Source organism: Pinus tabuliformis, chromosome 8 (assembly GCF_031772625.1).
Source record: "Pinus tabuliformis cultivar Carrire ecotype Pingquan chromosome 8, CPIR1, whole genome shotgun sequence".
NCBI lineage: Eukaryota > Viridiplantae > Streptophyta > Pinopsida > Pinales > Pinaceae > Pinus > Pinus tabuliformis.
Window position 1 is genome coordinate 1,119,387,903 of NC_142294.1, and position 19,128 is coordinate 1,119,407,030.

Consider the following 19,128-nt stretch of genomic DNA (forward strand, 5'->3'; position numbering starts at 1 on the left):
ATGATCAACAGAGAGAGAGGCATAGTGCCCACTAAATGTGTTCAAGGTACGTGCACTGAAAGGACTGTGGAGCACTAAATCAACAAGTAAGCTAAGTGTACTTTGTTTAGGGAAAGATTGGTCATCAAAGTTGTTGATACCAAGCCCTAGTTATATCTTGTATCAGGGCTGATTGTAAGGGCCATGATCCCCAGTAGGGGAGCCCCAAGATTGTTGTATTAAAGATTTGTAATATAACAAGTTGTTGGTTAAAATTTGTCTTGTGTACTAGTTGATTCACTGCTATTTGTTATTCCGTTGTGCAAAGTGCTTGTGTTGTGGCATTTGAGTGTGTTTGTGATCATGATCTTAGACTCAAACCTAACTCTAAAGTTCCGTGGAAAAATCAGCATGGTATCAAAATTAGTTTGAAGGGCAAGTGAATGAGAGTGTGCTCAAAGTACAACTTGAGAGATTTGGTTCCATTGTCTAATAGCAATGGAAAAGTTGTCATTTGTCTTCGATATGAGGATAGATTGGATGGGTTTTCCAACTATAGTCCTTAGAAGGAAAGGTTCAAGTTGGTCTTGATGGTGAACAAGACCTGGGAATTTGTCGGCAAGGAGATCAAGAAACAAACTGACCCTAAGGAGTTGGATACGAAGGTGAAGCTGATCATCCTAGATGGTGTCAAAGATCACTTGATACCTCATCTGTCTGGCAAGAACATTGCCCATGAGATGTGGAAAGCTCTTCAGGATCTGTTCTAGAATAAGAACGAGAATTGGTTTTTGGTATTGAGGGATAAGTTGAAGAGCACCAAGAAGTCAGATGTTGAAGGAGTGGCCTCGTATTTGAGGAGACTTTCTCAGGTTCGAGATGAGCTTGCTACCATTTGTGAGACTGTTTCAAATTCTGAGATGGTTAGGACTACTTTGCAAGGGTTTATCGAGGAATGGAAGCCCTTCATCAAAGGGATTGTCGCTTGTGAGAAGCTACTAGATTGGAATAGGTTGTAGGATGACTTCATCCAAGATGAACTGCAAGACAAGGACCTTCACAAAAAGAAGAAATTTGTTAAAGAAAATGCGGCTCTTGCAGGGAGAATGAAGGGCAGGGCAAAGAAGGACTTGAGTAAGTTGAAGTGTTATAACTGTGGCGAATATGGTCATTGTTCGAGCAAGTGTCTATGGAAGAAGGGAGATAATGAAAAAAAGAAGGGCAAGGAGATAGCTGGTGCTACTACATCCTTTGAGATGGATGGCCTCTTGAGCAGGTTGGAGGACAAGGATTTGGCTGTAGTTTCTCATTTCGCCGAGGGTACCACTGATGAGATTGCATGGTACATGGGCAGTTCCGCATCGAAGCATATGATAGGTTCGCGTGATGTTTTCGAGACTAAATTAATGGGACTTGAAGTTGCACATGGTGGTTGGTGACAAGAGTCAGAAAGAGATAAGAGGATTAGGTGTTGTGCCATTTAGGATGGAGTCAGGTCAGTTGTTGTGAGTTCAAGATGTACTGTGGGTACCAGAGCTCAAATACAACGTGTTGTCCATCTCAATGATCGAGGCAAAGGGGTTTGAGACGATTTTCCAAGATGGGAAAGTGAGATTCAGGCCCAAAGGCTCTAACTTTGTTGGAGTTGTCATTGGAGTTAGGGAGCATGGTCTATATTCGCTGATAAGAAAGCCTATAGATCATGAGAAAAAGCAGCAGGTTCCTGAGGCTTAGAGGGAGCCAAGTTCTAGCGAGAGTATGCAGGTTCAGAGGGAGAATTCGATACCCAAGAAGAGCGCATGGTCAATTAGGAGTAAGGGGACTTCTACAGTTGGCAAGAAGGAATTGTGGGATGGCATGAAGGCCTATCAGGAAAGGAAGAAGAAGCAAGAAGCTTCTGGTGGCAGAGACACTACTAAGACGAGCGTGGTTCATTCTACAGGGAATGCTGCTGTGGTGAATGCCAGAAGTTGGGCTAATGTCGCTAGTGACGATGATGACGAGATACTTCGAAGTGGTAGAAGTACCTCCCTTGCTAAGAGGGAGTGTTGATTTGTGTAGCTTGGGAGGTATTCCCACACGCTAGGGTACAGGGTTTGGGAAAAGTTTGAGCCACACGGGGTTTGTGGGCAAGTGTACCCAAGCAATAGATTTTGCAACCAAAGTTGTGGGCGCAAAAACAAGTGGAGTTTTGATGGTTTGATCTTTGAGAACATGTGGGGCACCCTTGAAGGGCCAAGGGGCATCAAAGGCTTTGATGATATAGCGTTGGTTGAATGAAAATAATTTTTGTCTTATGGTTTCATGGAGTTTAAACAAATTGTTTAGGTTGGCTTGGTGTTATGTGATGAACCTTGGTGGCTAAGGGAAAACCATCAAGAACTCTATAAATAGAAGACAAAGATGAGTTCATTCAACACATCACAAGTGCATTTCATCGAAGAGAAATACAATCTTAAGTAGCCGCAGTCTTAAGGAGCCCTAACCAAGTTGGAGAGAAGGTCAAGCCTATGGTCTTGTCTTATGTTCTAGTTTAGGACGTGTGGGAGTTGTTGGTCGAGTTTGAGAGGTAGAATTTTGGGCACATGGTTGGTGTAAATACTCTGTGAATAGGCCAGAATATTTTATGTGTATTGCAAGAGGTCCGAGCCCTAATTGGGAGTTGGACTGAGGTTGTTTAACCCTGGAACAACAGTGATAAAAGTGCCAAGTTACAACGCAAAAGTATAGGGCTTATAGGGGAGGTTTGTGCTGGTTTTAGAGGGCGTTTGGAGGTTGAGTTAGGGTTGTCTTGTGGTGGTGACAGTAGCCCTAAAGAGAGATGAAACCCTCAAAGAGTTTTGTGCACAAAGCCGTGGACTTTAGGGCTATCGAAGACTTCCTAGAGAGGTATGTTATTTGTCTCTCTATGTGATGATTGGTAGGTGATGTAGCATTGATGGTATGGTTTTGGACAAATATTTGAGTAGCCTATGTACAATCACTTTTGTGGAGAAAAGGGTTGTTAAGAGGCTGAGTATTGGAAGCCCTAAGAGCAAACTTTTACAGTGTGTTAAGGAACTATTAGAGTGCTGGCGGGTGTGCCCTAAGGATTGACTTTTGGAGGAGAGAAAGGGCAGTCAAGTGGGTTGGTTGTGTGCCCTAGTTTAGTGAGTTGTAAGAGCACAAACTCAGTGATAAGAGGGAAGCGTTGAAGCCCTAAGTTTGGTTATCTTTTGGAGCAATAGAGAGACTAGAGGAGGGAAGTTGTGAAGACCCTAAGAGTTGGCACTGTTGGAGGAGCAAGAGAGTAGCTAGAGGGAAGACTTGTATGGGTCAAAGTTCAGTCACTCTTGAAGTAGCAGGAGGGTTGATAGTGGCAATTTGAGTAGCTGGAGATGCAAGCTTTCTGAAGTGGCAAAAGTAACAATGATCAATAGAAAGGAAGGCAAAGTACCTGCCAGATGTGTTCAAGGTACATTGATTGAAAGGATTGTGGAGCGCTATGTCAACAAGTCAAGTGTACTTTGTTCAGGGAAAGATTGGCCATCATAGTTGTTCATACTAAGCCCTAGTTGTGTCTTGTATCAGGGCTTATTGTAAGCGACATGATCCCTGGTACGAGAGCCCTAAGATTGTTGTATTAAAGATTTGTAATATAACAAGTTGTGGGTTAAAATTTGGCTTGTGTACTAGTTGATTCACCGCTATATTCCATTGTGCAAAGTGCTTGGGTTGTGGCATTTGAGTGTGTTTGTGATCGTTATCTTAGATTCAAACCTGAGTCTTAAGTGCCGTGGAAAAATCAACAAATACCTGTTTAGTCAGCAAGAGATGCGTTGATGCATCAAGGGAAAATCTGGATGAGGGCAAGCACTCTGGAGAGAGTATAATCAACTGGAGAAGCTAAGATGCCTCTGAGAACCAACTATGTGCCTCACCTGAGGGAGGAATTGAAGCGAGAGCCTTCGAGGAGCAAAGTGGCAAATTTTATGAGAGATCGGACTCTATGAAGGAAAGAAACTCCTTTCCCGTGTACTCACCTTCGTTATCTAATCGAAGAACCTTGATCTTCCTACCTGTCGTATTCTCCACTAGAGATTTGAACTCCTGAAAGCAACTGAAGACATCATCATTGGTCTTTAGGAAGTATATCCAGGTCTTCCTGGAGAAATCATCAATAAAAGTAGTGAAGTACTTGTATCCCTTGAGAGACTTCATAGACATCGGCCCACATATATCTGAATGCACTAAGTCAAGAATACCCTTTGATGATGATCTCGTGTGACTCCTTGGAAAAGCTGCTTTCGCAAATTTTCTCAACACACATCTTCTACAAACATCATGATGCTCTGTGCTCACCTCTGGAACACCTATCATAATCTCACGAAGCAATCTAAGTGCTCCATGATGTATATGGCCCAAGGTTGCGGTGGAGCCGCTTCTCCCCCTCGAACCCACTCCGGAAGCACGCTCCTTTCCAGAGAGACTCAGGAGCGACCTCGGGAGCATGCTCCCGAAATCGCTCTCGCAGGGAGTGAAGTTTGGGAGCGAACCCGAAAGTGGAATTTTTGTTACCTAGTCTTTTTTGCAATTTTTCTTTTGCAGTAACATTCCAATTGCAATTTTTTTTCAAAGAAAGAAATAATTTGAGTGGGGCAGCCTAATGGTCAAGCATATGGCCCTAGTATTGATATGCAATTCATGGTAATGTTAAATTCTGAAAGTAAGAGTGACATTCTCCTTGATCTTCATTTCCATCTTTTTACTTAAATTTTTAACATTACCATGAAATGACTCAGGATGTTTGAGAGTGGTTCTGACCTCATTGGGTTTCATATGGAGAAAGTAGAATTTAAGATCTCATTCAAAGTCCAACAGACTTATCAGTTTTTCAGGATTGGGGGGATTGCAATGTTTCCATTGGATTTTGTCATGTATTAGGGTATGGAACTCGTATTTAATCAAGAGCATCAATCCCTCTATGTTCCTTGATGTTAGTGACATTGGTTTTCAAACTCCTTTATCACGACCCTACTAAAAATGTATCCATCACTCAAACAAAATCTTGACTTGACATGCTATGTTTTTTCTATCTTATGTTAATGCTTAGAGGGTGATATTAATGACAAAGATCCCTATACAGATCCAAAGGTAATGACAAAGATATCTCTAGATATTAATGCTTAGAGGGTGATATTAATGACAAAGATCTTGATTTCTCGTGGCGGCAAGAGGCCCAAGCATTAGCAATAGATACTAGATTTACTTGTCTTTTCTAGTTTCTAGTAGTTTTTATAACTATTGACTCTTTCATATTTATTATGATTATTTTTGTAAACAATATATGACAATTTAAGTTTGAAGTTTGAAGTTGGCAATTATAACTCATTGGTAATGTATTATGAATATGATGCTTCGTGAAAGTTGAAAGTTGTTTCATTTCATGTTAGATATTCTTTGTTGTAATGGTTACACTTAGCTTACAAGTAAAACTTTGGTGATCAATCATAATAAACATTATATATTGAATTTTGAAAGCTTGAAACTTTAAGATTGATGAATCATGAGACTCAATATGTTGTATGTTACTAACTTGTGGATGTGGTTGATGAAGATTATAACTTCTACCTGATTGATGTTATATGGTTCAATCTATATGTTTATGCTTTTTATATCTAATTCATCATTCTACATGCTTTTGTTGACATATATGCATCAAAATACAAAAATATATATATTATAGAAAAATTAGCTCCCCGATTCACTCTTGAACCGTGAGCTTTTGAAAATGTCACTCTCGCTCTTGCTCCCCGTTTTCGCCCCCGCTCCCAAGTAACCTTGATATGGCCCATCCTCCTATGCCATAACTCCCCTTGATCTCTTGGATTATTGCTGCTAACTAATGCCTGAAGAGTATCCATCTGCAACCTGTATAATCGACCGCTCCTAACTCTAATCGCTATAGGTGATTTCTAATCTTTGTGCTTCAACATCACTTGCGCCCCTTTAAAGAGAACATCATACCCTTTATCCCTAAGGATAGATACAAAAATCAGGTTCATGCCCATGCTTGGCACATGCAACACGTCATGAATCGAAATTGGCTTGCCATTCTCCCTTTGAAACAAAACAATTCCTCTTGCAACTGGGTTTCATTTAGACTTGTTCCCCATCTGGATCTAAAATTTGATGTCCTTCACCTTGTAGCTAGAGAAGTACTCTCTAACTCTTGTCATATGTAACAATGCCCCATTGTCTATATATCAAACTTCTTATGAGGTTGAGCTAGATAGGCAAGCAACTAATGTGAATTCTTGATCCATCCTGCTGGAGAGCTCATTTGCACTCGCTGAAGCGGTTGTCTGCTTCTTGCCCTTCTTCTCAGTCTTCTTCCTCTTTGGACAATTGCTGACATATTGGCTGAACTTGTGACAACCATAGCATTTGACCTTGGAAAGGTCCTTCTTCTTCTTAACCTTTTGGATTCGGTCCCTTGCTAGACCCCTTCTTTTCTTTTCCTTTTCTGGCTAGGGACACATTCTCCTGTTGTTCCTCACTCTTCTAAGTCCTATTGTTGTTGCCACTGACAAGACTGAGCCTCAACTCCTCTTGGGTGAAATCGCTCCATAATCGATCCCAACCTGGTAAGGTGTCTCGTCCATTGATCACTTGGACGAATATATCCCACTACTTCGTAAAGCCATTTAGGGTTATATACACCATCTTGTCATCATCTAGTTTATCTCCCACTATAACTAACTTGTCCTTTACCAATCTAAGTCTGGTGAGGTAACTAGTAATGTCTTCACCTTTGTGCATCTTCGTATTCCTCATTTTTTCTCTGAGAAGTAGCTTCATGTTAGTTCAAAATAGCATCCCACATTTTCGGTGCTATATCCAACTCAATAATATATGGAATTATATGGTTCTTGACTCCATCAAGGATTATCCTCCATGTTTTGGCATCTTCCTTTTGGTATATTGAAAGATACGCTGGATTTGTTGGTACGACTATCACACTGGTTACTGTGTAAATTCTATTACTGTAGCAACTGATTTATTTATCCTTCTTATTCTTCAATAAGTTATTTGCGAAATCGCTTCAGTAAATATTAATATAAACTCTACTGTAGATATCACACCATAGAATAAAAACAAATACATGAACAAAAACAAACACATCGACACAGTTATTTTTAGACAAATGTCCTTGGAAAAACCCAATGCGGGAAAACTGGTGTAGCAGAGGAGGATTTTATTAATCAGCTATTCTTGAGTACAACTGGGTGCCAAACTGGCTTACCCAATAGAGATAAATTCTCCAGCACCTCCCCTAGACTCAACATTAGACTTGCTAGCCTCTGCGCAACTCCCGGACCCTCTGCGTCAGCTCTTGCCTCTCTGCGTCACCCACGCAGGCCCTCGAGTGACTGCGCAGTCTTGCTACCTCTGTGTCTGCCTTTCTGATCTCTGCGCTGATCTTCTGGTACTGTTCCTGCCTCTCTGTTCTGTATTCGCTACCTCTTGCTGCAATCTAGACCTCTAGTTCGAATTTCTCAGCAAACCCCGCTCTAGAAATCAAACTGTCTGGTCTCCCTCAGTATATCTTCAACTGACCCTCAAGCCTTCTCTTATAATTTTCTTGTTGATGAATCAATGATCGAGATTAAGTCCCTAATCAATGGCTAAGATTAAAATAGACTTGATCTTCGTCTCTTAGAAGCTTCTCATCCTTATCTTTATTAATACCCATTAATATTTTTATTTTCCTAAGTTTAGACTTAGGACCTCATTAAAAATATTAATTATTTTAATAACTTTTCATCCGGATGGAATTTTCCAAAACGATTTCTGGGTCTTGGAGATCTCATGCTCTTTAGTCTCTCCACCAATTTTCATGGCTAGAGCACATCCGATGCTACCCCAAATCAACACTCCCTCTTAGCGAGGAATGTGCTCTAGTAATACTCCACACTGAGCATCACTCTAATTATACTAATTATATGGCACCGGTACTTGTGCTGATGCTAGGCCTCCCCGCCCAACATCCTCTGCACTGCTGCATCCTGTATTGCTGCCCATGGCTCTATTACTGCCACTGCTACATCTGTATTGCAGCTTCCTCTGCATCCGTGTTGCTGCTGGTGCTTCTTCCCAAACACTGCATCTGCACTGCAACATCATACCCATTTCTGTTACTGAAATGGATTCTTTATCATCCCCATCTTCTCCCTAAAATAATCAAACTTGGTTCTTCCAAGGGCCTTGGTAAGGATGTTTGCCACCTGTTCTCCTATAGGAATGTAGCTCAATTGTACAGCTCCTCGTTGGACACAATCTCTAACAAAGTGACACCGAATATCATTGTGCTTTGACCGATCGTGAAATATTGGATTCTCAGAGAGCTTGATGCAATTCTGATTATCACACATGATCCTGGTCGCCTCCATCTTTCTTTTGAATAGGTTCACAAGCAGTTTTCTAAGCCATATGGCTTCACATGACGCTGTGCTTGCAGCCTTATATTTTGCTTCAGCTGAGCTCAGAGCTACGGATTTCTGTTTCTTATTGCACCAGGAGGTCATTCCCGATCCAATGTTGAAACAGTACCCAAAGGTACTTTTTCGATCCACTGAACTTCCAAGTTTCCAGCCCAATCTGTATCGGTAAATCCACTCAATCTGATATCCTTACTCCTGGTGTACAAGAGTCCATAATCGGCTGTTCCCTGTATATATCTGAGAACATGTTTGGCTGCTGCCCAATGCGCTCTCTTTGGTTCCACCATGAACTGACTGAGAGTGTTAACAACGTAACAAATGTCTGGCCTGGTATTGATCAGGGACCCTCTGAGCTTCCGGTATAAGGTGGGGTCAACATCCTTTTCTTCTGATGCATCAATTTTCTTCGAGTTGGTGATCATTGGAGTAGCCATGGGTCTACAATCTTGCATCCTGAATCTCTTAAGAATCTCTGTAGCATATCTCCCTTGTCCAAGGAAGATCTCCCCCTTTTGCTACCAAACTTCCAACCCTAGGAAATAATACATCTGTCCCAAATCCTTCATGTCAAATTCTATGGCTAGATTCTTCTTGCAGTCTCCGATGAGCCTGGATGATCCTGTCAGGAAGAGATCATCCACATATAATACTAGGATTAGAGGCTTATTCTCTACAACCAGATAGTAGAGATTTGGATCTGCGTCACTCTTGACAAACCCCATCTTCTGCAAGTAGCCATCAATTCAACCATACCATGCTCTAGGTGCCTATTTCAACCCATACAAGACTTTCTTCAATCTGCATACATGAGAATTCTTCTTATGTAGCTCAAAGCCTTCTGGCTGTTAAATGTATACCTCCTCTTCTATCACCCCGTTTAGGAATGCCGTTTTGACATCCATCTGATGAGTCTCCCATCCCATCTGTGCTGCAAGAGATATCACGGTTCTAATAGATGTATACCTGGCTACTGGGGCGAAGGTGTCTTCGTAGTCAATTCCTTCCTTCTGAGCATACCCCTTAGCCACAAACCTGGGTTTGTATTTTTCCACACTGCCGTCGACAACATATTTAATCTTGTAGATCCATCTCGAACCTACCACTGATTTGTCTTGAGGCCTCGGCACTACCTCCTAGACATCGTTCACCATTATAGAGTTGTATTCCTCTACCATCGCATCCAACCAAACCTGATGTTGAGCAGCCTCCTGAAAACTGGCAAGCTCCCCATCCTGAGCTACTAATGCTTGATATCTATCTGGCTGTTTTCGCTCCCTTTTATTGTTTCTTGGTGCATCGATGAAATCCTCTGCATCTCGCAGAATCTGACGAAGTTCCCTGCTTGTTCTTCCTTTGGTAGCAGGTGCTTCTGTTTGCTCCTCCTCCTCCTGTGATCCTTCCTGATCCGAGGAAGAATTCTTGACTTCCGTTGGTTGAAGTGGTTTGACCAAAGGCTCATCTTTTCACTGCTCCTCGGAAGGCATTTCTTGAGATTTTCTGAAGGCCCTATCCTCCATGAACTTTACATCTTGTCGAACTACTACCTTCCTGCTCCCTGGAAGATAGATTCTGTATGCGTTAGCATTCTCGCTATATCCCATTAGATTCCCTTTCTCTGCAGTTTGATCCAGCTTCTTCCTCTTTTCCTCGGGTATGTGGCAATATGCTAAGCTCTCAAATATGCTGAAATGACAGACTTCAGGTGTCTTCCTTGTGAAGACTCTCTGGAGTAATCTTGCCCAATGCTTGATGAGGAGTTCTATTCTGAACATAGACTGCCATGTTGCATGCTTCTGCCCACAGGAATTTTGGCATATCCTCATCATACATCATGGCCCTGGCTGCTTCCACGATAGTCTGGTTCTTCCTTTCTGCTACTCCGTTTTGCTTCGAATTGTACGGAGTTGTCCACTCTTTTCTGATGCCCTCCCTAGCGCAAAAGTCTGTGAAGTCCTTGTCAACATATTCTCCACCATTATCTGAGCACAAAACTTTTATTTTCTTTCCAGTCAGATTCTCCACCAGAGCCTTGAACTCTTTGAATCGATAGAAAACCTCATCCTTGGTTTTCAGAAAATAAATCCAAGTTTTCCTGGAGTGGTCATCGATGAAGGTGACGAAGTATTCGACACCACTAAGAGCTTTAGTGGACATTGGTCCGTAGATATCTGAGTGTATCAATCCTAGTACACTCTTGGCCCTGTTTTTACTTCTAGGAAATGCTGCTTTGGCATACTTGCCCATAGCACATCCTTTGCATACATAATCTCTTTCTGTACTAAGATCTGGAACTCCTGTTACAATTTTCTTAAGGATTCTTAGAGCCCCATGGTGCAAATGTCCCATTCGTCTATGCCATAGTTCATTCAGATCCTTGTCCCCATGCCTGCCTATCAGTGCCATTAGTGATTCTAGCTGTAGCCTGTACAATCTGTTACTCCTAATTTTGATATACACTTTCTTTTTCCAGCTTGGGTGTTTGACGTACACTTTCTCCTTGATGAAGAAAATGTCATAGCCCTTGCTTTGAAGTTGTGATACGGATAGTAAGTTCATCCCCAGTCCTAGTACATGCAACACATTGGTGGCTCGGAACCGCTCTCCCGTTTCTGTTTGAAACATAATGGTCCTCTTTCCTACTGAAGTACACTTTGCCTTATTCCCTATGGTAATCTGAAAATTCATCCTTTCCTCCTGATACTCAGAGAAACATTCCCGGATTCCTGTCATATGCCAGGAGGCTCCACTATCTATATACCATACCTTAGATGATGCCGAGCTTGTTACACAAGCAACTTCTTCTTCCAATCTCGAAGCCAACATTGAGAAATGAAGATTTCTATCCCTTGTGCAATTTTCTGAAAATCTGCACGAGTCTCCTGATGTTGATGCCTTTGCATCATGATCTCGACCCATAATTGATTTTCCCTTCATGTCTCTGATTCTTTGCTCTGATACCATGTGAAAGTTCTATTACTGTAACAACTGATTTATTTTTATTTACGAAATCGCTTTAGTAAATATTAAAATAAACTCTACTGTGGATATCACACCATAGAATAGAAACAAATACATGCACAAAAAACAAACACATCAACACAATTATTTTTGGACAAATGTCCCCGAAAAAACCCAATGTGAGAAAATTGGTGGAACAGAGGATGATTTTATTAATCAACTATTCTTGAGTACAACTGGGTGCCAAACTGGGTTACCCAATAGAGATAAATTCTCCAGCACCTCCCCCAGACTCAGCGTCAGACTTGCTAGCCTCTGCGCAGCTCCCAGACCCTCTTCGTTAGCTCCTGCCTCTCCGCGTCACCCACGCAGACCCTCAAGTGATTGCGCAGTCCTGTTGCCTCTGCGTCTACCTCTTTGATCTTCTGGTACTGTTCCTACCTCTCTGTTCCGTATTCGCTACCTCTTGCTGCAATCCAGACCTCTAGTTCGAATTTCTCAGCAAACCTCGCTCCAAAAATCGAACTGACTGGTCTCCCTCAGTATATCTTCAACTGACCCTCAAGCCTTCTCTTATACTTTCCCTGTTGATGAATCAATGGCCGAGATTAAGTCCCTAATCAACGGTTAAGATTAAAATAGACTTGATCTTCGTCCCTTAGAAGCTTCTCATCCTCATCTTTATTAATACCCATTAATATTTTTATTTTTCTAAGTTTAGACTTAGGACCTCATTAAAAATATTAATTATTTTAATAACTTTTCATACGGATGGAATTTTCCAAAATGATTTCTGGGTCTTGGAGATCTCATGCTCTTTAGTCTCTCAACCAATTTTCATGGCTAGAGCACATTTGATGCTACCCCAAATCAACAGTTACATACTCCTTGAGACCATTTTCTTCCAAGAAAAAGGAAATTTTGACTTTCGAGATGCCAAAGTTTGAGGCTCCATCCAATCTGTCTTGATCTCTCAAACTTGTTGAGGCCTTTTACAAACCCTCAGAAATAAGCGAAACCAAAATAACTAAAGAACTCAGCTGGGTTTTAAACCCTCATCTTTTCTCTTCCTATGCCCGCGCAAAGCCTTCTTCTTCCCTTAGGTCCGCTCTGATACCATGTGAAATTTTAATATTGTTGCAATTACTGGTTATTAGTCACCTATCTGTAAAGATTATGTCTTCTACAAATATATATATGGAAAATACTGACTGAAACACTATTGCAACTTCACGAAAATAAATAAACCACATGAACTGAGAAACATTGCACACACACACTAATAATGAACACCGATATTTTTCGACAAATGTCCTTGGAAAAGCCCCAATGTGGGGAAAACCAGTGCAACAAATGACGGTTTATATTATTAATAAATCTTCAGCAATTGAGAATTACATCGACTGCTTGCCTCTCACTGGAAAAGCTCCGACAATATCTCTTCCCCACTTCTTTTGGCCAAATTGAACCCCTGCAAACAAACTCGACTATCCTCTGTGCAATTCGCACCTCCTTCCAACAACACGCACTGGCAAAACTGGGAATACACACAACCTCTCCTGGAACTCGCAGTGCTTCTGAAAATTCATTCTGACAATATTCTCTGCCTCTAGCAACTTGCACTTCCTCCAACAACTGGAAATCCAACAACTTCCTAGCAATTCACACTGGCTAGTGCAACATCTCTACAAAATAATTCCTTCTCTCGGAATAACTGGAAATTTCATGAAGAATTTCTCTGGAAATTCTCTCCTCAATTTTCTTGCTGAAACCCCATTGTTGGTGTCCACACTATCATTGCGCCCTTGCTATCACGACAATTTTGTGTCTCTGATGTGTTCTCCAAATGCCCATCGATTTCCTCTTATAATCTCTCGTTGAGCAATCAACGGCCACGATCTAATCTCAATCAATGGCTAAGATCATCTTGACCCCATCAAATGACTTTTCTAGAAGTCACTAGAGGAAAATCAATTTACCTCAATTAATCCTGATTAATTAAGCCATTTCCCTTAGGAAAATTAATAACCTGGCTAATTAATTTTAATTAAAGTAATTTTCCTTAGAAACTTTTTCTGGGTACAGTCCACTGTGTTCCTTAGCCTCATGGACACCATCTGAGACTAGAACACCTTTTCGAGCTACATAAACTAACAAATCTAAGATCCTTTTCAAAAGAAAAAAATCAAGAGGTGGTAGAGCTTTATAATGGTAGGAGTCCGATTATCAAGAGTCAAGAATAAGAATATTGCAAACCATTTAATACAAAGAAGTTTTGGGTAATAAAATAAATAGCAATGATGAGATGTTGTATAAATGAGAATAATTAAATTTATGTATTACTATTATATATGTTTTAATGCTATAGTTGCTACAGAGACCTTGATTGCAGTAAAGTGGGTCGTCCATCAGTAACTGAGTTGAAGTAGTTGTGATCTGGCACTTTATTTATGTTGCCAGTAGTTGCGACAGAGACCTTGATTGCAGTAAAGTGGGTCGTCCATCAGTAACTAGGTTGAAGTAGTTGTGATATGGAACTTTATTTATGTTGCCCGTGACATCTTTTCAGTTAACTGTAATATGTAGGACTGAATATTATTTATGGTAGTTTGAAATGGACAACTTCATGAACTCAGAAAGATGCATGCACCCAGTTCTGATTGGATAAATTGTCAACAAGAAGGGAGTTGGCTTCTGCGTATTTCATATTGCAGCAGGATAATCCTATTCCATGGAGTGCAGCTCCTTTTCAAAGCTAAAACTTTAATAGATTTGTCAATCATCTGCAATTAGCTGCTGTTTTGTTCTTGATCTTGGCCACTTCAATTTACTCCAATATTTCAACATTTCTGTCAGACTAATACCAATGATGTTATGTTGGTAGCAAGAGGTAGAATATATGTTAAACATACTTTGGGGATTGAGAATATTAAGGGTTGATAGCTTATGATGTATCCTTGGTGATAAAGCAGGTTATTGGCACCGTAATTAGCTGCCCCATTGAATTAGGTTGTTGGATTGTTCTAACATTTGAAGTATGTTGATGATATGTTTGAGCAGCTATTCAAAGATACCTAAATTTTATGTAAATCATTATTGGAATATCATAATATTAGTTATTTGGTTTGATTTCCATTGTTGTCCATTGCTGAATTTGTTTCCTTCATAAGCGCTTAGAACTGACATAAGACTGGGAGCAGATGTTGTTCTTGCATGTTTTGGGGTACACTGGCATCTTTCTTAAAAGAATAGACCTAAAAGGGCAGAGACTTGTTACCTTGCAAATTCTATTATATCATTATAGAATACTTTTTAAGTTTTAACTGTGGGTGGCCTTGTGACCGTCTAAAACTATTAGTCTAACCTTCATGTGCCCTCTGTAAAAAAGGTGACATAACCATTGACAACTGAAACACACTTATACTGCAGGATGCATTAGTACCAGCTTTGGTGTTCTTTGTCATTGTTTTTCATTTTTTTCTAGATTTTTCTGTTTGCTTTGGTCTGTGGTTTTAACATTACCTACTGCTTTTTCCCTATTGGCTGTAGTCACTAGTGTTTGATACTGATTTTTCATCCTTGGTTTCATGCTTTTGTGAAATTGTCAGATTTCTTCTTGCAATTGTTTTGATATTATGCTGATGCTATTAGCTACAGTTTTCTTTTTCTTTTTAATTGCTTTTTTTCTTTCTTTTAATTTAATTGTATCTGTTAGCAGAACCACAGGGTTTTGTAGTGGTGACCTTCACACAAGGAGTTTCTTAACAGTGCAACCTATTGATGACTGTTCTATGCCCCGTGGGCAGTTTTCCTTGATTATGTTACTAGTAATTGCAGCTTCATTTTTCTCATTTAAATATTTGCCTGTCATGTTGCTGCTGATTATGGCTTTGTCTAAAATTTCTGTAGTCTTCAATATTTCTTATATGACCTACCTTCATGCCTTAACTCCTTGGTTCCCTATCTAATTCATCTTAGATTAACGTGATTGAAATATTTTGTGGCTGTCTTATATGCCTATTGCTCTCTGTTTCATATGGAAGTGGGCATGTCTTTTTTAGATGTAATTGGCTTCATTGAACTCATTTGACCTGATGCTGAACCTTTCAGCAATTCTTTCTTTTTTTATGGGGTTGTCACATTGTGCGGAACTATAGCTTCCACAAACTCTGCTATTAGAGTTTATGCTAGATCCTTTCTATTTCATCACAATTACGTTGTGCCTATTATTGGGTTCTTGTTCATAACTGAGTTGTATGTATTTATTGGAGAGTTAAAATTAAGAGAGGAGATAGGGGAAAGGATTCATCATTCAACTGACTTTACTCTGTATTTAATATATTTGCTTTTGTCAGTATTGTTGTCATATTATTAGAATTTACAACTGAGAACAATGTAACTTTTTAATTGGTCTTATTATTTCACTGCTCAGAAATATAGGCTATATCTGAAAAGGTTAAGTGGAGTGGCACAACAGCAAAGTGGAATGAACTCTTCTTTTGGGGGAACTACAGAAGCAGGTGTTGGACCTATGGGTTTACTTGGAAGGCTGGATCTTCAAAGGCTTGCGGCATCAGGTCAAATATCACCTCAAGCACTGGTGACATTACCAGCTGAACTTCTTGGACAAGTGAATCCAAACAATGGGTTGGGCCTGCCAAACATTGATCGGACACTGCTTTTACAAGCAGCATTTCATGGTGTAAACTCTAATCCTTTAAATAGAGGGAAATTTGGGCAACCATTGATGAACAGTCAGGGAAATTTACTTCAGGGACTCCCGAGAAGCATAGAGCTGAAGCAATTTTGCCAGCCACAGCAACATATTCCTTCCTTTGGAAATTTGGGTTTACCGACCAATGATACATCTGCAGGATTTTCTATGCTGCAACAGCAACACAATACAGGTGCAGAAGTTGGCAGTGTGGATTGTGGGATAAACAACAATGGAGCATCTAATCCTCAAAACAATGCGATGGTGATGCAATTGATACAGCAACAACAGCAACATCAAATAAACCAACAACAACAACAACTGCAGAGATCTGCAGCACAACAGCAACCTGGTGGACAACTTCAAGGTTCTCAGCTTCAGAGTGGACAAGTCCTGAATTTGCCATCTGCCAGTATTGTTGGGCCACAAGTCCTTCCAAATGAAATTAGGGGGAGGGCTACTTTATCTTCTCTAGCCAATGGCAATAGCAGTCTTGGCAATAATATTATTGGTGCTCCTGGTTCAGGGCAATTAAACCGTATGCCAATGCCAGCATATGGCCTGGGTGCAACTGAATCTAATGTACCAGAAGGAATTGGACGGATGTCAACTGTAGACTATAAGAGCCAGAATGTGCACATTCTCCAAGGAAATGATTATTCCATTTCCAGTACTGTTTGTTTATCTTCCCCTTTAACAACATCTGATATTGAAGGTGGAATGAACATTTCAGGAATTAAAAGGTTGGGTGGCATAAGTGACATAGTTGGTTCTCCAACTCTAAGTAGTTCTGGAATAAGTTTTGGCACATCAAGTGGTATTGGTCAGAATTTAAGCCAGAGTGGTAGGCAAGGTTGGCAAGTGCAAAATGTGTCTATGAATCAAGATTTAAGTCAAACAGCTACTGCTATCTTGAGCCCATGTCATGGCCAAGCTTCTCATAGAACCCAGGGCTTGAATGTTCCTGTTGTGCAAGATCCAGGACAGGTTAGGAGTTTTGGATTTGTTGGGAAAGGACCAAATCTTTCAAGCAGGTTGGTACAAAATGCTGGATATCCTGGGATGCTCAGTAATGCTCAAAGTCAGGGTGAACTTTTAGGAATTGATAGCGGGCTGAGGCTGAAGGACAAAAGTGCATCAGATTTTGGATTGACTCCAAAAATTGAGTGTGACACACTTTCTGACCATTTTCCTTCAGAAGATCTCATGAACCTTCTCTTTAAACAGGTCTGTATTCCTCAATATTATTTTCCCTTTAGTTTCAAGTCATTGCTCAAGTTGCATCACTTCTTGCAATTTAAGACCATGGTGCTGAACTTCTTTGATCATGCGCACTTTTATCATTTAAACAATCTAGGTCTATGTTCTGTCCTATTCACTTTCTTGCATACATATCGTGTGTGAAGCAGTACTACGAACACTGTTTTTTAATATATGACCAACGAAAGTTTAGAACATGTATGTCATATATAAGCATGGAAAAACAAAATTGCACAGTAGTTTTGGTCTAAGATTCTAAAGGAAAACACCCCATTATTGCATTGCATGACTTTGCTTGTTCCATTCAAATTAATTTATATGCATGGGACTTCATACATACTAGGGGAATGCATTGGCTGAGGCTGTTTTCTTTTGTGAAAACAATAAATTGAAGTTTATTGGAAACAAAATTATGCACCAGCATACATTTTTGTATGCGCACCTCCTAATTTATGCGGCTACAATTATAACATGCATACATTTGTTCACTTATCAGAATGAATTGTGTTGTAAGAATATTTTTCAATGACCTTGTTGTGAATGAATATGGTACATGCTAAAAACAAGAAGAGTATGCTGCTGGTGCTTCTGCTGGTGACTGATGGTTTTATCATTTAAACAATCTAGGTCTATCTTCTGTCCTATTCACTTTCTTGCTAACAAATATATCTTTTGGGTTATGTAATTGTGCAGCAACAGGACGGGATGGGGATTTCAGAAAATGAATTCAATTTAGATGGGGTATCGATTGGATAATGTTAATGTCAATTGAAAAATGTTTGTACTGTTATCCGAAGAGAAAGCCGGCCTTCCCACCCTCAAGTGAGTTGAGTGGCATATAGCCCCATGCTGCTCATTGCTCAACACAAACGTGACTTTATGCTTGCGCACTACAAAACAGTGGTAGCATTTCTGGATGAGTGTGGGGATCATTGTGGAAAGGCTTATGTGCAAATGTAGATTTAGTTGTATCATATTGTCTTGCACCTAGATTGGGTTAAAAGTTAAAACTTCTTAGATATAATCTCATGACACATTTCAGAGGAATCTCACGCTCTTATGTGATTGCAAGTCTTATTACTATGACATTTGGATTTGTTAGAGCAAATGAAAAGGCCGAAACAAATTGCAAATCCCTTATGGGAGTATGTCCATGCACCATTTTATTATTCTCTCTTAGGGGAAGCTTACTTCTAGCCCACATTCAGGAAAATTCTTGTGCTTTTCTGGACTAGTTTAGACACTATGAGAAATAATAATTATTTGCTGGAGGCACTAATTGAGATTCATCCTAGTACTTCCTGAGTTGTGATACACTTCAATTACAACAGGAATTTCACTTGGTTGAAACGGTGCAGTTGCTCTACACAAGTGTAGGCAACTGGAATTATCCAGCACTAAATAGCTGGCTTGCAAGGGGTTGTACGTGCATCTCAGTTATTTAATTTTTCCACACTCAGCTAGCTATTCATATTAATTATTTAGTTGTCTGTTCATATCTCGTGTGTAAATTATTGACTTTGTTGTCCCAAAGAAGCATTTATTATTGCAACTCCATCGTTTCTCCTGTTTGATTATGGTAATTAATTTTTATCTTTAAACTAATTTTTGGAGCATTCGGATGTCTGAAACATGGATTTGCTTGTCCCCATTGTAGACAGGCTTAAGAATAGAGAATTGCAATGAAAAAAAATGCACTATTGGATGTCTGACTTTCTTATGGAGTCAGAATGG

At 40.1% G+C, this 19,128-nt stretch overlaps 1 protein-coding gene across 2 annotated transcripts in view; it reads left to right on the top strand.

Annotated features, from left to right (window-relative positions):
- LOC149239261 (uncharacterized) overlaps positions 1-18,890 on the top strand; it is a 147,799-nt gene extending 128,909 nt beyond the window's left edge. For both annotated transcript variants that reach the window (XM_089373372.1, XM_089373373.1), the window contains 2 exons: positions 15,853-17,361; positions 18,088-18,890. In XM_089373372.1, coding sequence (XP_089229498.1) covers positions 15,853-17,361; positions 18,088-18,150 — 1,572 coding nt within the window. In that variant the 3' untranslated portion in view covers positions 18,151-18,890. The remainder of the gene's footprint in view (positions 1-15,852; positions 17,362-18,087) is intronic.
- Positions 18,891-19,128: the final 238 nt, after the last annotated feature.